Raw genomic sequence first — 15,898 nt, 5'->3', positions numbered from 1 at the left:
TTTGTTTTAATCATAAATTAATTGATAAAAACTAAAAGGTTCATTAAAAGATTTAATAAATGTAAACGATTTATAAAGATATAATACCTCCTCATCCAATAGGATCATCAGGTGAGAAACTCGTACTTTGGTATTCCAAAGATATTTGCTCGAATATAATTCTCTGATTAAATTAGATCTGCATATAAAAACAAAATTCAGTAAACAAAACATAAACATATAATCATTAAGTATCCCAAATAAACACAATTTAAGCAATAATCACAAATATACATTTAAACATGGGTTTTAAAAATTAGGCTAAGAATTACCCGGCCATTGATGACCTAATAAAACTGAAACTGACACAAAATTTGCTTGGTTTGGTTTTGTATTGATACGAAATTTTGTTGGTGTCATATGATGCGTCAATTTATAATGGTAAATATCATAAAATTTAATTTAATTATAATTAAGGAATAATTTTTATTTCTTATCATAAACACTATCAAAATTTATCTTATAATAGTAAGTATATAAATCCTATATCTAAAGATGATTATTTTAAAAGATATTTTTTAGTTTTTTAAATAAATTAAATCCTAATAAATCAATATTCGTTGTTTTTACTTACGTGGCAAAATTCTTAAATCTCATTCGTCACTTTTGTTTAGGTGGCAAACGAATTTTTTAATTCTAAAATAAAATAGAAATCTAATTTTTAATTGGTTGAGAATATACCTTTGCTTATGTGGCGCGACGAATGCTCTCCAAAAATGCTTACTTTATTTATATAATATTAGATTAGATTTTTAATATAGCTTTTGATAGTCATTATCCAAATTCAATCTACAATTTAAACAAGTCTAATATTGCAACAAAAGAAGTTTTGAAGGGTTCTTCAATAAAAAGTGTTTCACAGGTCGGCGAAAATTTGACTATTTTCGACCCTTTTCCTTTAATTTATTTGTGTTTTTGTTATTGAATTATATAAATCTACACTCTTTGAAGATATTAAGTACCCCTATAGTGGGTTGTTCTAGTTTTATTTTTGTTTTTTGAGTTTAGTATGGTACAAGTTGTTCCATAGATAAAGATTTGTGTGGGATCGATAAAGAAATTAATCCTTCGATTACAATCAAATGAATCAAACAAAAGTTTTCTTCACAACTATAACAGATCAATAGACCTCCTCAACGAAGAAGGCTATCAATCACAGCGATATGAAAGAGGGTATGAAAGATGTATGATTTGCAACAACGATCGTAGATTTGCTGAAAGGATGTTTTTATTTGATTCAATTGTCATGTATTTATTAAATTTAAATCTGTTTTGTAGATGTCGTATGACTTTTTATTTATAAATCAATCTTTATTATAAAAAAATAAAATAAAATAAAGTTTTGTGAACTTATTTATGATATAATGATATGAAAAAATGAATAATACAAGTACATAACAAGCACTTGATGTCGTCATATAAAAGTGAAATGATTAATCAACATTTAGAGGAAGCCTTGACACTCTTATACGTAAAATATGAGCAAATACTTATTTTTTTTTTGGGGGGGGGGGGATTAGGGAGGGGAAACATTAGGGCGGGCTATATATTAAATAATTTTTCACCAAAGTAGAATCGTTTTGGAAAAAAGAATTCATACAAACTACTTCATTGTTTTCACGAGTGTCCCATCTAGCAATTAAATGGACCACCATATTCCCTACATGTTTCACATGCGAAACTTATAAATTAGCAAAAGACAAAGCAAGTTTAAGAATATCATCAATCAATAAGCAAAAACTCCGTATGATTTAGCATAAATTCCTTTTTATTATCAAAATACAAACATGTCCATAAATTCCTTGATCAATATGTTTATCCAGACCTAATAAAATTATTTGTCTAGAATAGGAATAATATTATTAAATTAAACAGATTAGATTAACCCCTTGGGAGAAAAGATCTACATTGACCCATTGTCTTATATAGATGTTTAAAGTCCTTTTTATTCAACTTTTGGCGAGGAAATAATTAAGAAGGTTGGTATGGGTATTAGACTTGTAATGAAATGGGAAGATAAAATTCAAAATTCAAAAGAAAAGGAGGATGATGATAGATTGATGGGGTTAGTCCAAAGGGGAACGTTCAAACCCATGCCAATAATACTCTTTAAGACACGCTTGGTCAGCTGGTCGTCATTTGGCCCATTCTAGATTCCTTTTCCAAAGACATCCATCATCTTATTCATCTATGTCCTCCCTTCAAACCCAATTTTTAGTGTGCAACTTGCTAAACCCCCCACCCTAAATCGTTAATGGAACAGAGTTGCGTAGTTTTGCACTTATATTTAAATGATTTCAAAATATAAATTATAAGAAATATTTTGCATTAATAATTTTCATTTTGTTGACTTTATCGATCTTTCTTTGCAAATTAGATAAATCTTATAATTGTACACAGTTTCACTCCAATATAGAGTAATATATATATATATATATATATATATATATATATATATTTATATATAACAAAAACTATGAAAAATTGATATTTAAAAAATAGATGCTTAGACAAATCTAAGAAAACCCCACATGACTACACTTTTTCTCAACATGAAATCACAAAACAATATCAAAGCAATTCATGTAAATAGTGCACAAAGTCAAACTGTGTCATCTAATATGGAACGGAGGAAGTATGAGTTAAGAACTAAAGACACAAATTCTTATATGTGGCTGACCACACGGTGTGACTAGTCATCGGTTACTTCGTTAATATTATAAGGGTTATTCAGTCAGTGTTATAGGGGTTACTCGACAATGTTATAGAGTTTATTGGTCGGTATTATAGGGGTTACTCGATTAGTGTTATAAGGGTTAAATTGTTCTTTTACAATCAATCACATGATGTGACCAGCTGCACACAAGACGCGCTAGCTAGAATAAAGAGATGTGTACTCCTAATAAAAAATATGATAAGATTTTCAATAAAGAAAATGGTCATACGTTTGCAAAAAACATAGAAAACCGATCATAATCGATGGTGCAGGCTTGTTCTTTGTTCATCTTTTTTTTTCTTCACTTATTCCAAGTGTAATAAGTTTAGTTAACTTCAGATAAATTCAGTTCCTATTAAAAAAAATAAAAAAATAAAAAAATTAAGTTCAGGAAAAATATGTTAGAATAAGGGTTACCAAGTACTAATTACAACTAAAATAAGTTTTAATGAGATTCAATAACTTCAAATAAGTTAAATTAATTTTATTATATATATATATATATATATATATATATATATATATATATATTTTTACATACTGGGATGTTTCGTTTGGACAATGGTTTTTCCAAACTTGCTCTACCCCAAATGGCACTAATTAAGCAAGGTGGTGTGCAGCGAAATTGCCCTCGCGATTTACATGAGACCAACTAATGGAATCAAAATGCAAACTTAACATTAACCTGTCATCCAAAATCTTGTCTAGATCCGAGAAGTAAGTGGCAGCAACATTCAATTTTTGAAACAAGACCCTTGCAACTGATTCCATAACAACTTTCTTGATCCCATATCTACGCCCTAGAGTCACTGCAAACCTCATGGCCATACCTTCAGCCACATAAGGAGGCCACCTGCCCCTCATATGCATGCTTCCAGCAAAAAGAACCTCTTCCTTTTTGTACCTAGCAACAGCCCCAAGACCATCCACCCCCTCGTCGCTAAGAGAAGCATTACAATTAATTTTAATTACCTCACCACATGGAGCCATCTATCTCTTAGGGCTGCGCTTGGGAGCCACAATTATAAATTCTGGTAGCATACTTGTTATAGTCAACAACAAGTCTATGGACTCTGTCAAGGATGAGCAAGTGAGGAGTGTCTTTGTTATTGAAAACCTTCTCGTTCCTTCTGCACCAGATTTGCCACATCATATCAAAGCAACCCCAAGTTGGCGTTTCTTACTGTCCACCTAATCCCACGAAGCCACCAGATCAATAATGCTTAGTTCATTAGCGTTTGACCACATCTCCTCACAGCCAATTTCCTCTCAGAGGCTCCTGACCAGATCAATAATGCTTAGTTAAAGTAAGTTTAGGTATGATAAGATAAGTTCAAATAAGTGAAAATCAGATGAATATAACATACCCTTAGTGATATACCGCCTATCCAAAAAAAAAAATAAATTACGAAGCATTTTATACAAGTACGTAGTCATTTCTTGAAATAAAATAAATTATACTTGTATTTACTTAATCAAATAGAGAAAACTTTGTGATTTTGCTTCAACTTTTCCTTAATTATCTTCTTTTATAGACCTTTGAACTTTAAACTTTGATTGGCCAATCTAGGCTTTTTCCCTCTTGAGCTTTGACCCATTTCTTTCTCTCTCCTCCTCATAATCCATTATTTATTTTCCCACTCTCATTAAAAAAAAAAAAAAAAAAATCCAAAAATTCTAAAAAAATAAAATAAAAATAAATTTAAAACCAATGTGTATGATAATAACCACTACTACACATCTTCCGGAGAAATGCCAACGGCTCTTCTTCTCATGATAACTCCCTCTCTTTCCTCCCTATCCCATCTTCAATTCACCACCACCACCTTCTGCGACGGCGCGTGATCCTCAACCGCCACTCTGGATGGGCCAATCACCCTCCGTTCCAACTAACTCATCCGAGTTGACTCGCCATCCTTCTCGTTCCTTCTCCTTTACAACTCGCTTCACCTCTTCTTCCCGTAAAAAATCAACAATCCCTATGTCAAAAACCACCACCACTCACCCACCTTCTCCGCCGCATCCTCCGCCACCTCCTCCGGTAACCCACTGCCCAGTTGTTGAATCCGAAGGTGGGCCTGGGCCCATCTTCCCTGACCCAACATCAGATATCCCTGACGAATGTCTGGCCCACATCTTCCTTTCTCTCTCCTCTGGCGACCGTAAACGCTGCTCCCTTGTCTGTAAACGGTGGTTCCTCGTTGAAGGTCAAAGTCGTTGTCGTCTTTCTCTCAACGCTAACTTTGAGATCTCGGCTCACTTACCGTCGTTATTCTCCCGATTTGACTCGGTTACGAAGCTCGCTCTTCGATGCGACCGTCGATCCATCAGTATTAGCGACGACGCCCTTGTGTTAATCTCTCTCCGGTGCCGGAACTTGACCCGCCTGAAACTCCGGGGTTGCCGCGAGCTCACCGACCTCGGAATCGCTGCTTTTGCGCAGAACTGTAAGTCCCTTAAAAAGCTCTCTTGTGGGTCCTGCGTTTTTGGTGCTAAGGGTCTAAACGCTGTTTTTGAGCACTGTGTTTTGCTGGAAGAGATTTCGATTAAGCGTCTTCGTGGGATTAACAACGATGGTGATTCAGAGGCTGCCGCCGAGCCCATCGGGCCGGGCCTGGCGGCGAAGTCTTTGAAGAGTATTTGTTTGAAGGAGCTTTATAATGGGCAGTTGTTTGGGCCTTTGATTGTCGGGTCTAAAAATCTCAAGACTTTGAAATTGATTCGGTGTTTGGGGGAATGGGATAGGGTTTTGGAAATGATGGCTACTGATAAATCTAATTACAATTACAATTATAATAATAATAGTAGTGATAATAGTAATTTTAATGGGTTAGTTGAAATTCATCTTGAGAGGATACAGGTTACTGATTTTGGGTTATCTGCGCTGTCTAATTGTGCTAGTTTGGAGATTCTGCATCTTGTTAAGACACCTGAGTGTACTAATATAGGGATTATATCGGTGGCGGAGCGGTGTAAGTTGCTGAGGAAGGTTCACATTGATGGGTGGAGGACTAATAAGATTGGGGATGAGGGGTTGGTTGTATTAGGGAAGAATTGTGTTAATTTGCAAGAACTGGTGTTGATTGGCATTAATCCCACGAACACGAGTTTGGAGGTGATTGCTTCTAATTGTCGGAATTTGGAGAGGTTGGCGCTTTGTAGTAGTGAGACTATTGGCGATATGGAGATGTCGTGCATTGCTTCTAAATGCTCGGCATTGAAGAAGTTTTGCATCAAGAGTTGCCCCATTTCGGATAATGGGTTGGAGGCATTGGCTTGGGGGTGCCCCAACTTGGTCAAGATTAAGGTTAAGAAGTGTAGGGATGTGACTCGAGATGTTGTTGAGTGGTTAAGGGAGAAGAGGGAGTCATTGATTGTTAATTTGGATGCTGATGAGATGGAGGCTGTTGATGCTAGTGCAAGTGAAGCGGGAGGAGCTCAGGAAGATGGTGCCGATTTTCCAGCAGTGGACACTGATGTAACATCTGTTCAGGCTCCTCCTAGGAGCAATGGCCGCGGGTCTTTGTTCAGGACAAAGTTTAGCTTCTTGTTTGGTAGAAATATAGCAGCTTGTGCTTTGAGAAGGTGGTCGACTGGTAGCAGTAATACCAATGGAAATCAATGAACAATTCAAGCAGCAAAGCAGTTCACAGAAAGGAAGTTTAATTATTTCATTCCATCCTTTTTATGGTATTTATATATGATACATTACATGCTTTCTGCTTGTTTATTTATCTATCTGTAGTTTCAAGAAGTTGTTCATTCCAGTTGAATGTGAATGTGCAGAATTCAAAATTGCTACATTTGTTTAGGAAGATGTGTTTTGGATATTTACTTTAGATATATGTTCACATTGTTCAGTCTTACTTATGTACTACTTTGGCCTTATCGGCTGCCATTTATACTGCTAAATTGCTAAGGTGCATTTGCAACTGTCAACTGATTAAAATCTGCATAAAACGATGTTTAATTTTCTGCTGATGGATTTCTTTTGATGCTTCCAATAGCTGTATAATCTTAGCTGTTGTTTGCTGCTTCCACTGAAAGAGTAATTGATGCTGACCTTTATGCATACAGTTTCTCTGTTTTGATAGTGCAGCTTTGCATTTGTGTTTGAGACTATGTTGGTCGAACTCACCATTTCACCTCAAGTAGTGTCGAGTCCTCGTGGGTATAGTAGTATAGATGCATGAAACTTGTTTTGGATCTAAAAATTGGAAATACATCATAGCAGAGTATCAGAGTGGCAACACATACTTATGTTTGGCATGAGTACTCGAATTAGAGTACCATTGGTTTGGGATAATTGACTGTCTTGCATAAATTAATATTATGTCAGTACATTCTATTTGCCTTTCAGACGTATCTGGTTGTTTCTTGTCCAGATAATCTACCCTTTTTCAACTAAATTTGGAAAGAAGTTTACTTAATATCTTGTGTTTTCTTGACTTCTACACTTAAATAAGTAGTTAGGTAGTGATTGGTTTTCACCTGTTCTTACTTCTCTGAGTTTTTTTATCGGATTGATTCAATTATTTTTTACAGCACTTTTTTGGACTTGCACATTCATTTATTTATCCACAAACGTGCATTATATCTTTGATTGATTGCCACTTTGAACAAGGCTATTATTGTTCGCTAAAAATAGGATGTTTCACAGGAAATATTGTCTCAATCACAGAGTTCTTTATCCATGAGAGGGAGCCAAATTGAATTTGTACACACTTTTTTTATACAATGTGCCAGTACATTGACAAGCTCCCGTCCTTGGGGTCAATTTATCATTGTCCAGGATTAATAGATTATGTGCATTGTTGGACGGTGGTTACTCTGGATTAAACTTAAATATTAGCAAGGGGAGTTATTTGATGAACTGTTAGGAGAAGAAAGGGTAGTTGACCTAACATCTACCTTAGAAGTTAAGGCCTCTTGTGATGTATGAACTTTGTATGTGACTATGTGACTGTAAAGTGTGGTCATGAGACATCAATTGGTTGGAAAATGACGCTCCTTTTGTTTGCTGGTGGTTACCAATGGATAGAAAGTTGTACTCAATAATTTCTCATGAGTGTTCATTGTCCCCATCCTTTCCTGTGATTCCTTCAATCAATTTGCCTTTATTTTTGAGCTTATGATTTCATAGCATTCATGGGAAAGTGAGCCCGAAATCGCTGTACTTTGCAAAATTGAAACTCGGGATGAATGCAGGCTGGGATTGTTCTGTATTTTTTATGTCCGTTCGAGGCTAATTTTTGCGAAGTCCAGCTATTTCGGGCTGATACAACAGACATAAAAATACAGAACAATCCCAGCCTGCACTCATTGGTAACCACCATATTAATTTGAGGCTAGACAGGCATAGTATTCGAGTTGCCTCTTGCCTTATACAACTCTGACCTGACATTGAATGAGGGATATTTGAGTACAGTTAATAGAGACATGCTAGAAAGTTTTCAATTCAATATTGAATCAGATTTCCAGCTCGATCAACCTGTTGCTTAGTTTACAGTCACCTGTTGCTTGTCCCAATTATGGCAAGTTTACAGATTCTGTAGCCAACTTTGAAGGCTACTTTAGGATTATCAGCCTGTTAGAAGTGCATTATTTATTTGCCCTGGAAATGGGCTGGAAGTTTGATTGATTCTGAACCACTGCATTATATGGATGTGAGAATGATCATATCAATAATTTTGGTCAAACTAACTTCCGGAAGTTGTACACATAACTAACATCAGTTATCTTAAGGCCTTTATGATTGTTCATTAAGAAGCTGGTCATACATTCTATAATAGCAGTTAAGAACCCAGAAGCTTTTAATTGCTCAACTTTGTTTGTGTTGGCTATGTTCTGATTGTACTAAAATGGGTATCCGGCATATGACGGCATGAATAAGTAAAAGATGCAGGCACATAAATATTGTGGTTTTGAAAATTCAGTCATTACAACTTTAGTCACATGAACTAAACTGGTTCAGTTAAGGTCAATTTGTCGATCATGTATCAGCTAGGGTCAAGTAATGGGGTGTGAGTCGGTTTAACGAGGTCAAGCACTGCCTGGAAAGCCTGGTTCAATCTCAATCTAGGTTAACCCAAATAATAAGAGTGGTCCAAGCTTCTAGAATCTGTAGAATCAAACGTAAAGACTAGAAAAGACTTGGATAGACGACTTTTGGCTGCTTTTTTCGTCTTCTTTTTTTTTTTTTTTTTTTTATTGTGTTTCCTTGAGTTATTAGTTATTTCTGGTTTTAAGGTGTATAAACTTTGACAAGTTCAAATCCTAAATTTGACAGAAATAAGGACAAAGGTGAGTTCAAGTTGCAAATTAGTTTGACTACTAAATATTAACAATAATAGGCTTGAAAATTGCTGAGTCAAAGTCTGAAATCTGTATACCATAATACAATTTGAGCTTTGAGTGTTTAAGTATGCATTTTATTTTGACATGCTGTGTAACTGTAAATAGCCTGTATGAAATATGGCATGTGGGTTATACTTTTCAATTTCTGTCTGCTGTATTACTGTATATGCATTGCCCGAAACAATGGTACATTTTTAGTCTTTTAGATATTGATCGCCTATACATTCAAGATATTGCAATATATCTGGTGCATTCGTGGTATATGATGATGAAATAATCGGTATCAATGATTATTATTTACCCACAATTTTTTTTTTTTTTTTGACACAATAGAGATATATGAATTTAGTGATATTAATATTCACCATGGCATATAGAAATGACAAAGGTTTCACACTATCATAGGTAACACTAATTAAACTCATCCACAAATTATACCAATTGGGTGTTGGTGTAGTGGTGATTGGGACTGTACTTGGTAGGGAGAACCTGTGTTCGATCTTCCGCAATAATAATTGGGAGGGGATTGTAACCTAACCACCTATAACTGATCCCTGAATCCAAATTAGCCCAAAGGGTGAAGTGGGTGGAACACCAAAAAAAAAAAAAAAAACTCATCCACAAATTATACTTGTGTTTTTGGGTATGATATTGATGGTTGAATAATCAAACTAGACTACCATATTGTTGTAATTCACTAGAGTTGGAACATGACAACTATTTCCTTTTTCTTTTTTTTTTTTTTCACTTTTCTATCTCACATTCTCACCAACTCCTATAATACACTAATTAGTGCCCTAGTTTGTTTAGATAAAATAAGGAGTTGATCTCCATCTTTCATGCACACATTCTTACTCCTTATTTATGCATATACATAACATTGTTAAAGTTATTAGATACGGAATGATTATAAGATATCATGCAAGATTCAGTACTCTATCCTTCCTCTATTTTTTATTAATTGAAACACTTGATTTTGACACACATATTAAGGTGTGAAAAAGACAATTATACACCTACGAGTCGTACCAACTCAAAATTGGATGGGGGTAGTAAAGGTAAAGTAGGAATTGTACCTAACAAAACTGTACCATAAAAAGAAACTTGTCGACTAAAAAAAATTCTCAAAAAGAAACACATGTTAAGTGAAAAAAAAAGAGGCAGTATGAAGTAAGATAACATTTCCATTGACAAATAACAATAATGTCTATAAAGATGATCCAAGGTACAAGAAATATTCTTGATGACCCATAATTTTCCATACTTAGTAAATTCATCAAAATTATAAAATTCTTAATAAAACTTTGCATCAAACACATCAATTTCAAAACAAATCTATCAATAATATTAATATCATCATAATATAACTAGCTTAACAATCTCATGGACTCATTGTTATAAGACTCATAACTCATAAAATCATAATAGAAATTTTATACTCCGTACCAAGGGTAGTGTAACCTAGCGTTAATTGGATGGAAATTTGTCAAGCCCGAATTTATACCCCATCGTCAAGTCCTCCAATTCTCATTTCCACGTACCAAATGCCCTGTAAATTTTCACTCATGAGTCATGACCCGCTTTAACCAATCCAGAACACAAGAAACCCAAGTGATACACAACAGCCCAACCCATTAATACTTTTGATTAATTTCATGCAATACTGCTATTCGACCCGGTTCGTAATTGACCCGCCCAATTACCAGGTTTACGCCGAGGTTTAGTTAACCCCAACCAAAACAAGGAGGAGAGAGAAACTGAAACACAAATCCCTGAATTGTTTTTGCGTCTCTGCACTTACTGGAGGTGCCGCCATTCTCACCTTCTTCTTCTTGTTCTTTTATCATGGACCAGAAGCTTGCTACTGCTTCTAAAGATGTTAGTTTTGTTTTCTCTCTCCTCTTCTCTTCAATTCGTTTTGAGTTCTTAATTATAATCTTGTTTTGGGTCTTGTTTTAGGGATTTTTTTGGTTGTTACAAATGCAATGCTAATATATGTAAAATGAATTTATGTTGAATTTTTCATCAATTTCTGATTGAATTAGTTTATTCTTGTGTTTTCTTAAACTGGGTTTTTCAGAATTTTTGCTCTGATTTAAAGTTCTTATACATTGTGCAACTAATTATTATAATGCTCAAGCCTGTGTATAATTTGTATGCTTATGTTAACCATACTTAAGTTAGTGTGGTTTATCATTTGTTTGATACTTGTATTGTTGGAAAAAAAAAACACGGGTATTCAAAATTTAGTGTTGTTATGTACTTTTACTATAATTGAAGAATATACTATAAAATGGCTGTAAATACATTAAATATGTGCTATATTGTAAGATGCTAATACAAAATTATGGTTTGCTTTGGTATCTGATTTTTGTTTTGTTTACACTGATTTGTGAAGGTTCTTGTTCAAATTGTTAAGTTGTCACAAAAGAAGGGAATGGAGGGTGATAATGGAGGATGGAAGGATTTTTTGAAAGTTCATGATAAAAAATTTGGTGCAAGCATGAGTGATCCAGCTCGGAGGACCCCGGAAGTGTTACGCGCTTTCTTAGATACATTTAAGAAAGAGGAAGACTTAAATGTATCATATTTAACCCCTCTTTTGATTTTTGTGTCATTTCTGCTGCATTATTCTGACATTGTGTAATGGGTACTCGTGTTGTGCAGTACTTTGATAAACTCTTAATATGTCATTCTAACCGGGACCTAGTGAAACAAGTAGCGAAATCAGAAGATGCTGAATCACCTGTACAGGTAATTTGACATTCTTGATAAAGTTTAAGTGACTTGTGGTAGTCAGGGATTAAACCAAGAGCTCATAAAGTAGTGATGCTATCTCATTCTGATTAAGTTTGGCTATTAGCCTATTATGCATCAGTTATAGTTTAATTCAATGCTGCAAGTTTGCAACTCAAAACTTCCGAATATATGTATGGGCTTGAATGTTTTAGTTACTTGGCTTGTGGCAATTTTCATTTTGGCGTGACCAAAAGTGTTTAAATCACCTGGAAAAAAACTTTAGACATGGTATGCTGCCTATGTCATGCTGCTGCAAAGAGCTTCAAATTCCTTACGTTTGCACTTTTTTCTCTTAGGAATACTTTGATATCTATTCTATAGTTCCTATAGGTGACATGAATGGAAAGAATAGTGACCTAAAGAAAGTGGGGCTGCCAAAGCATATAGCATTGAGTAGATTTAATGCTGCGATGGAGGATGTTTCATGCAGCAAATCCCATCCTTTTTGGGAATAGGGTTTTGGTTTTATTGTTGCTTTCTGTAACTTGCTATAGATTTGTTATACTTATACAACACTAATTTTCTCCATCCTCTGTCCTCTTGTGAGAGCAAGATTTATAAGTTTACTAGTAATGCTATACATTATAGCTTTTTGGACAATCTCAACTGTGGCTTTGAATCCTTGGTCTTTTGCATAAATAGGTAGTTGAGTTTCTAACTTCAACGTTATAACTCTCATGTTTTATCATTGTGGCAGTGCAGAAGTTGGTTCGTTTGACACTTGAACATCCACAGTATCCAATTGAGTATACATTTCCATCATATAAGGAGGTCAATTTTAGAAATTTCCTTTTATTCTCCTTAATTTTTGTTGCACGTAATGATTATGATTCCATGAAAGAGCTGGAACTTTACTGAAAATCCAATTTGTGGTCAACAGGATTGGGTTGTTACAAAACTTGGTAAGAAGTCAAAGTTGGCAACGTCAGAGACATTGCTGGCTGTTGATTGTGAGATGGTTCTCTGTGAGGATGGAACTGAAGCCTTGGTTAAAATATGCGTGGTAGATCAGGATTTAGAGGTACCACTGTACTATTTGGTTTCTCGATCTTGTATGAAATTTTTTACTGGTATATCTATAGGAAATCTATGCTTTTGTATCTGTATTTGAATCATAACTCCCATGTTTATCTGTTGATATATCAGGTAAAACTCCATGAATTTGTCAATCCTAATAAAGCAGTAGCAGATTTTAGGACACAAATTACTGGTGTTTCTCCAGAAGATTTGGATGGCATCACTTGTTTTCTTGCTGATATACAGGTCAGATATGTCTTCTATTTTGTTTTCCCAAGTCCTTATTGTGATTGAGTGTGGCTTATCATACTATGATACTCCCAGTACTGACTCAAAATTTTCTTTTTGGTATATTTAAAGAAAAAGTTGAAGAAGCTATTGTCCCAAGGGGCTATTTTAGTTGGGCACAGTCTCAGTAATGATCTGAAAGGTTAGTGCATTATAAAGTAAGCTGTTTAGTGTTCTATCTTGTTTTTGTGCTACTGTTCTATTAATATGTGCTATTGAGTTGATTTATTCTATTGTCATAAATTCTTTCCACAGCTTTGAAGGTTGATCATGCAAGAATCATTGACACCTCTTTTGTCTTCAAACTTGGAGATGGATCAACGAAAAGAAGACCTTCCTTGAACGATTTGTGCAAGGCATGTTACTATCTTCCCGCTCTACTAGATTGTCAATATGCAAATTATGAATGGAAATTTGCACTCGCTAAATTTACTTTGAAGGATGCTTAGTGTTGCTATAAAAGCTCAATTGTCTAACTTATTCGACAATTGTCTTTGCAGTTTGTGTTGGGTTTTGAACTTCGCAAGAAGGGTGCTCCGCATAATTGTGTTGATGATGCATGTGCTGCTATGAAATTAGTGCTAGCAAAGATAAAGGATGGATTTGACAGCACAATTCCTGTAGTTCAGGATGATGTAAGTCCAAATGTTTAGATTCTGTAATTATATAGTTTGTCTCCTTGAACTAAACGCCATACTTGTAGGTGCCAGACAGTGAAAAATCAAAGCTCCTTATACACAGAATACCGAAGGATCTTCCAAATGAAGAACTAGGTCAGATCATCCCTGGAGACTTCACCATTGAAATTCAGGTTGGTGTGCAGTATTCCATTTCCTTTGTTCTTTACTACTCCCTCCGTTTCAAAATGATGTTCCTGATTACGTAAATCAATGCAGGTTTTTGCGAATCTTTGACTGCAAATATCTTTAATCTCACATTAGCAAATATTATAAAAGTTAGATATTAATAATGTACTCACGAAGTCGAATCAAACTAGACCCCATATGACTATATTTGTTCTTATAGATTAAGAGAAATTTAGAAGATTCTCTCTTATTTTTAAAGTCAAAAGATTCCAAACAGGAACATCATTGTAGAACGGAGGAAGTATCTCTTTTTTAGGGCGAGTTAAATCTTTGGCTAGTGAAACATGCTTTTTTTAAATTTTGAATCTTGCATTTATAAGTAAATTATCGTGAACACTTCCTTGTAGTGAAACTGTTATCTGGACTCTGTTTGGTTCAACTTTAAGAACTTGTCTTATCTGAACTTATTTTCCCTAAAATTACATGATTGTGTGAAATTGTCTGAAAAAAATGTTTTTTTTTTTTTTTTATTTTTTTTTTTATTATTATTATTTTTTTATTTAATCCAAAAGTGTTTGAAAAAAGCTTATTTTGCTCAAACATTGTACATATTTTGCCTGAATATAGTTGAATAAGTTTGAGCCAAATGGACCCTTGCTACGCCATGGTTCTCCTGTCTATTTCTTGCGTCGTTGCTTTTTAGGGCCTTTTTTGGGATAGAGGGTTATATGCAGATTTTTTTTTTTCTTCATATTAATTCATGAATCAGACACATAATGAATCGACTTTCTAATTTTCTCTATGTTACTGTTGTGCTAATCTCAATGTAGGGTATTGATCTGGCTACTTGTTCCTGACCTAGAATTTGCCTTGCATAATTAAACTTTTTGGCAGGCTAGTAAGAAAGTTCGAGGTGACAAGTATTCTGCCTTAGCTACTTTCAAAAGTCCACAGGAGGCACTTTGTACGTATGAAAATCTGGAAGGAGACGAAGAAAAGGTCTCAACTTTATCCCAAATTTTTACCTTCGTGAATATCGTGATGCTGCTTGTCTGCAAGAATAGAAGAAAGAGGGGGGGGGGGGGGGGGTAAAGGTTTTAACAATCTAGCTCTGAAATGTGAGCTGAACTGTGCGTTACTCTTTTTCAGGACACTTATGGGCGGTCTCAGAAACTTGTCTCTGTCCAGCTTAAAAATGGCTCAACAGCTATTATATGTGTTCGGAAAATGTTACCTGACACTCCTCTTGACAAAGTTTCTGCGAAACGAGCACATCCAACAGAGGGACCAGTAAATGAATCAAAGAAGTTAAAGATCGAGCGAACTTCTGAAGCTGCTCAGCAGATTCTCTGTTTTGATCATGTGAAGGAGATTGAAAGGTTGAAGGATTTGGTTAGCCAAAGGGATCAAGAGATTTCTAGCCTGCATAAGATTGTAGCAGCTCTTACAAGGAAACAAGGGCTCTAAATTTTAAATCTCTAATTTAGATCCCCAGCTGGTTAATTTGGGGCTCTGCAAATTTTGAAAGGGCCTATTATTTGAGGTTATGCATGATCAAGAAACAAGTGACAACAGAGATTTTTTGTGCAGGAGTTGATTCCCCAGCCATTTGTAAAGTTTTGGTTTACCGCCTAGTAGTAGATATTGCATCCTGAGGATTTTTTTTTTGGTTTTCACGCAATAATTTGTATGATTGCATGCTTTAATTTTTTCATATTTAACAAATTTGTTTCAAGCAATATATAGGAAGGGTCAAATTACCTAGGCTTAATATTTAGCCCAAGTCTGCTATAATGTTCACTAATTCACTTACTAGTGGTGTATGACATTAGCTGCTACATTGGTATGCTGATAGGATAATCGTTTAATGATTTTT

At 34.9% G+C, this 15,898-nt stretch overlaps 2 protein-coding genes across 2 annotated transcripts; both read left to right on the top strand.

Moving 5' to 3' along the window:
- The first annotated feature begins 4,425 nt into the window (after positions 1–4,425).
- LOC110701728 (F-box protein SKIP2) lies at positions 4,426–6,694 on the top strand. The gene has a single exon (XM_021879358.1). It carries the CDS (start codon positions 4,620–4,622, stop codon positions 6,378–6,380), a length of 1,761 nt encoding a protein of 586 aa, XP_021735050.1. The 5' UTR covers positions 4,426–4,619; the 3' UTR covers positions 6,381–6,694.
- Positions 6,695–10,840: 4,146 nt separating this feature from the next.
- Positions 10,841–15,893, top strand: LOC110701725 (small RNA degrading nuclease 1-like). Its single transcript, XM_021879353.1, has 12 exons — positions 10,841–10,990; positions 11,511–11,693; positions 11,780–11,866; positions 12,614–12,682; positions 12,792–12,932; positions 13,058–13,174; positions 13,289–13,358; positions 13,472–13,572; positions 13,717–13,851; positions 13,920–14,027; positions 14,917–15,021; positions 15,172–15,893. The coding sequence occupies exons 1-12, from the start codon at positions 10,958–10,960 to the stop codon at positions 15,487–15,489; spliced, it is 1,467 nt and encodes a 488-aa protein (XP_021735045.1). The 5' UTR covers positions 10,841–10,957; the 3' UTR covers positions 15,490–15,893.
- The last annotated feature ends 5 nt before the right edge of the window (positions 15,894–15,898 follow it).

The sequence above is a fragment of the Chenopodium quinoa genome, unplaced genomic scaffold (assembly GCF_001683475.1).
Source record: "Chenopodium quinoa cultivar QQ74 unplaced genomic scaffold, ASM168347v1, whole genome shotgun sequence".
Taxonomy (NCBI): Eukaryota; Viridiplantae; Streptophyta; class Magnoliopsida; order Caryophyllales; family Amaranthaceae; genus Chenopodium; species Chenopodium quinoa.
The sequence above is the reverse complement of the archived record's forward strand: the minus strand, read 5'-3'. Positions and strand labels throughout refer to the sequence as shown.

What these genes read in the sequence shown, in the direction of transcription:
- LOC110701728 (XM_021879358.1), top strand. Translation starts at nt 4,620, where the DNA reads ATGGGCCAATCACCCTCCGTTCCAACTAACTCATCCGAGTTGACTCGC.
- LOC110701725 (XM_021879353.1), top strand. Translation starts at nt 10,958, where the DNA reads ATGGACCAGAAGCTTGCTACTGCTTCTAAAGAT. An exon ending in TTGCTACTGCTTCTAAAGAT is followed by an intron (nt 10,991 to 11,510) that starts GTTAGTTTTGTT and finishes TGATTTGTGAAG; the next exon opens with GTTCTTGTTCAAATTGTTAA. An exon ending in TGGAAGGAGACGAAGAAAAG is followed by an intron (nt 15,022 to 15,171) that starts GTCTCAACTTTA and finishes ACTCTTTTTCAG; the next exon opens with GACACTTATGGGCGGTCTCA.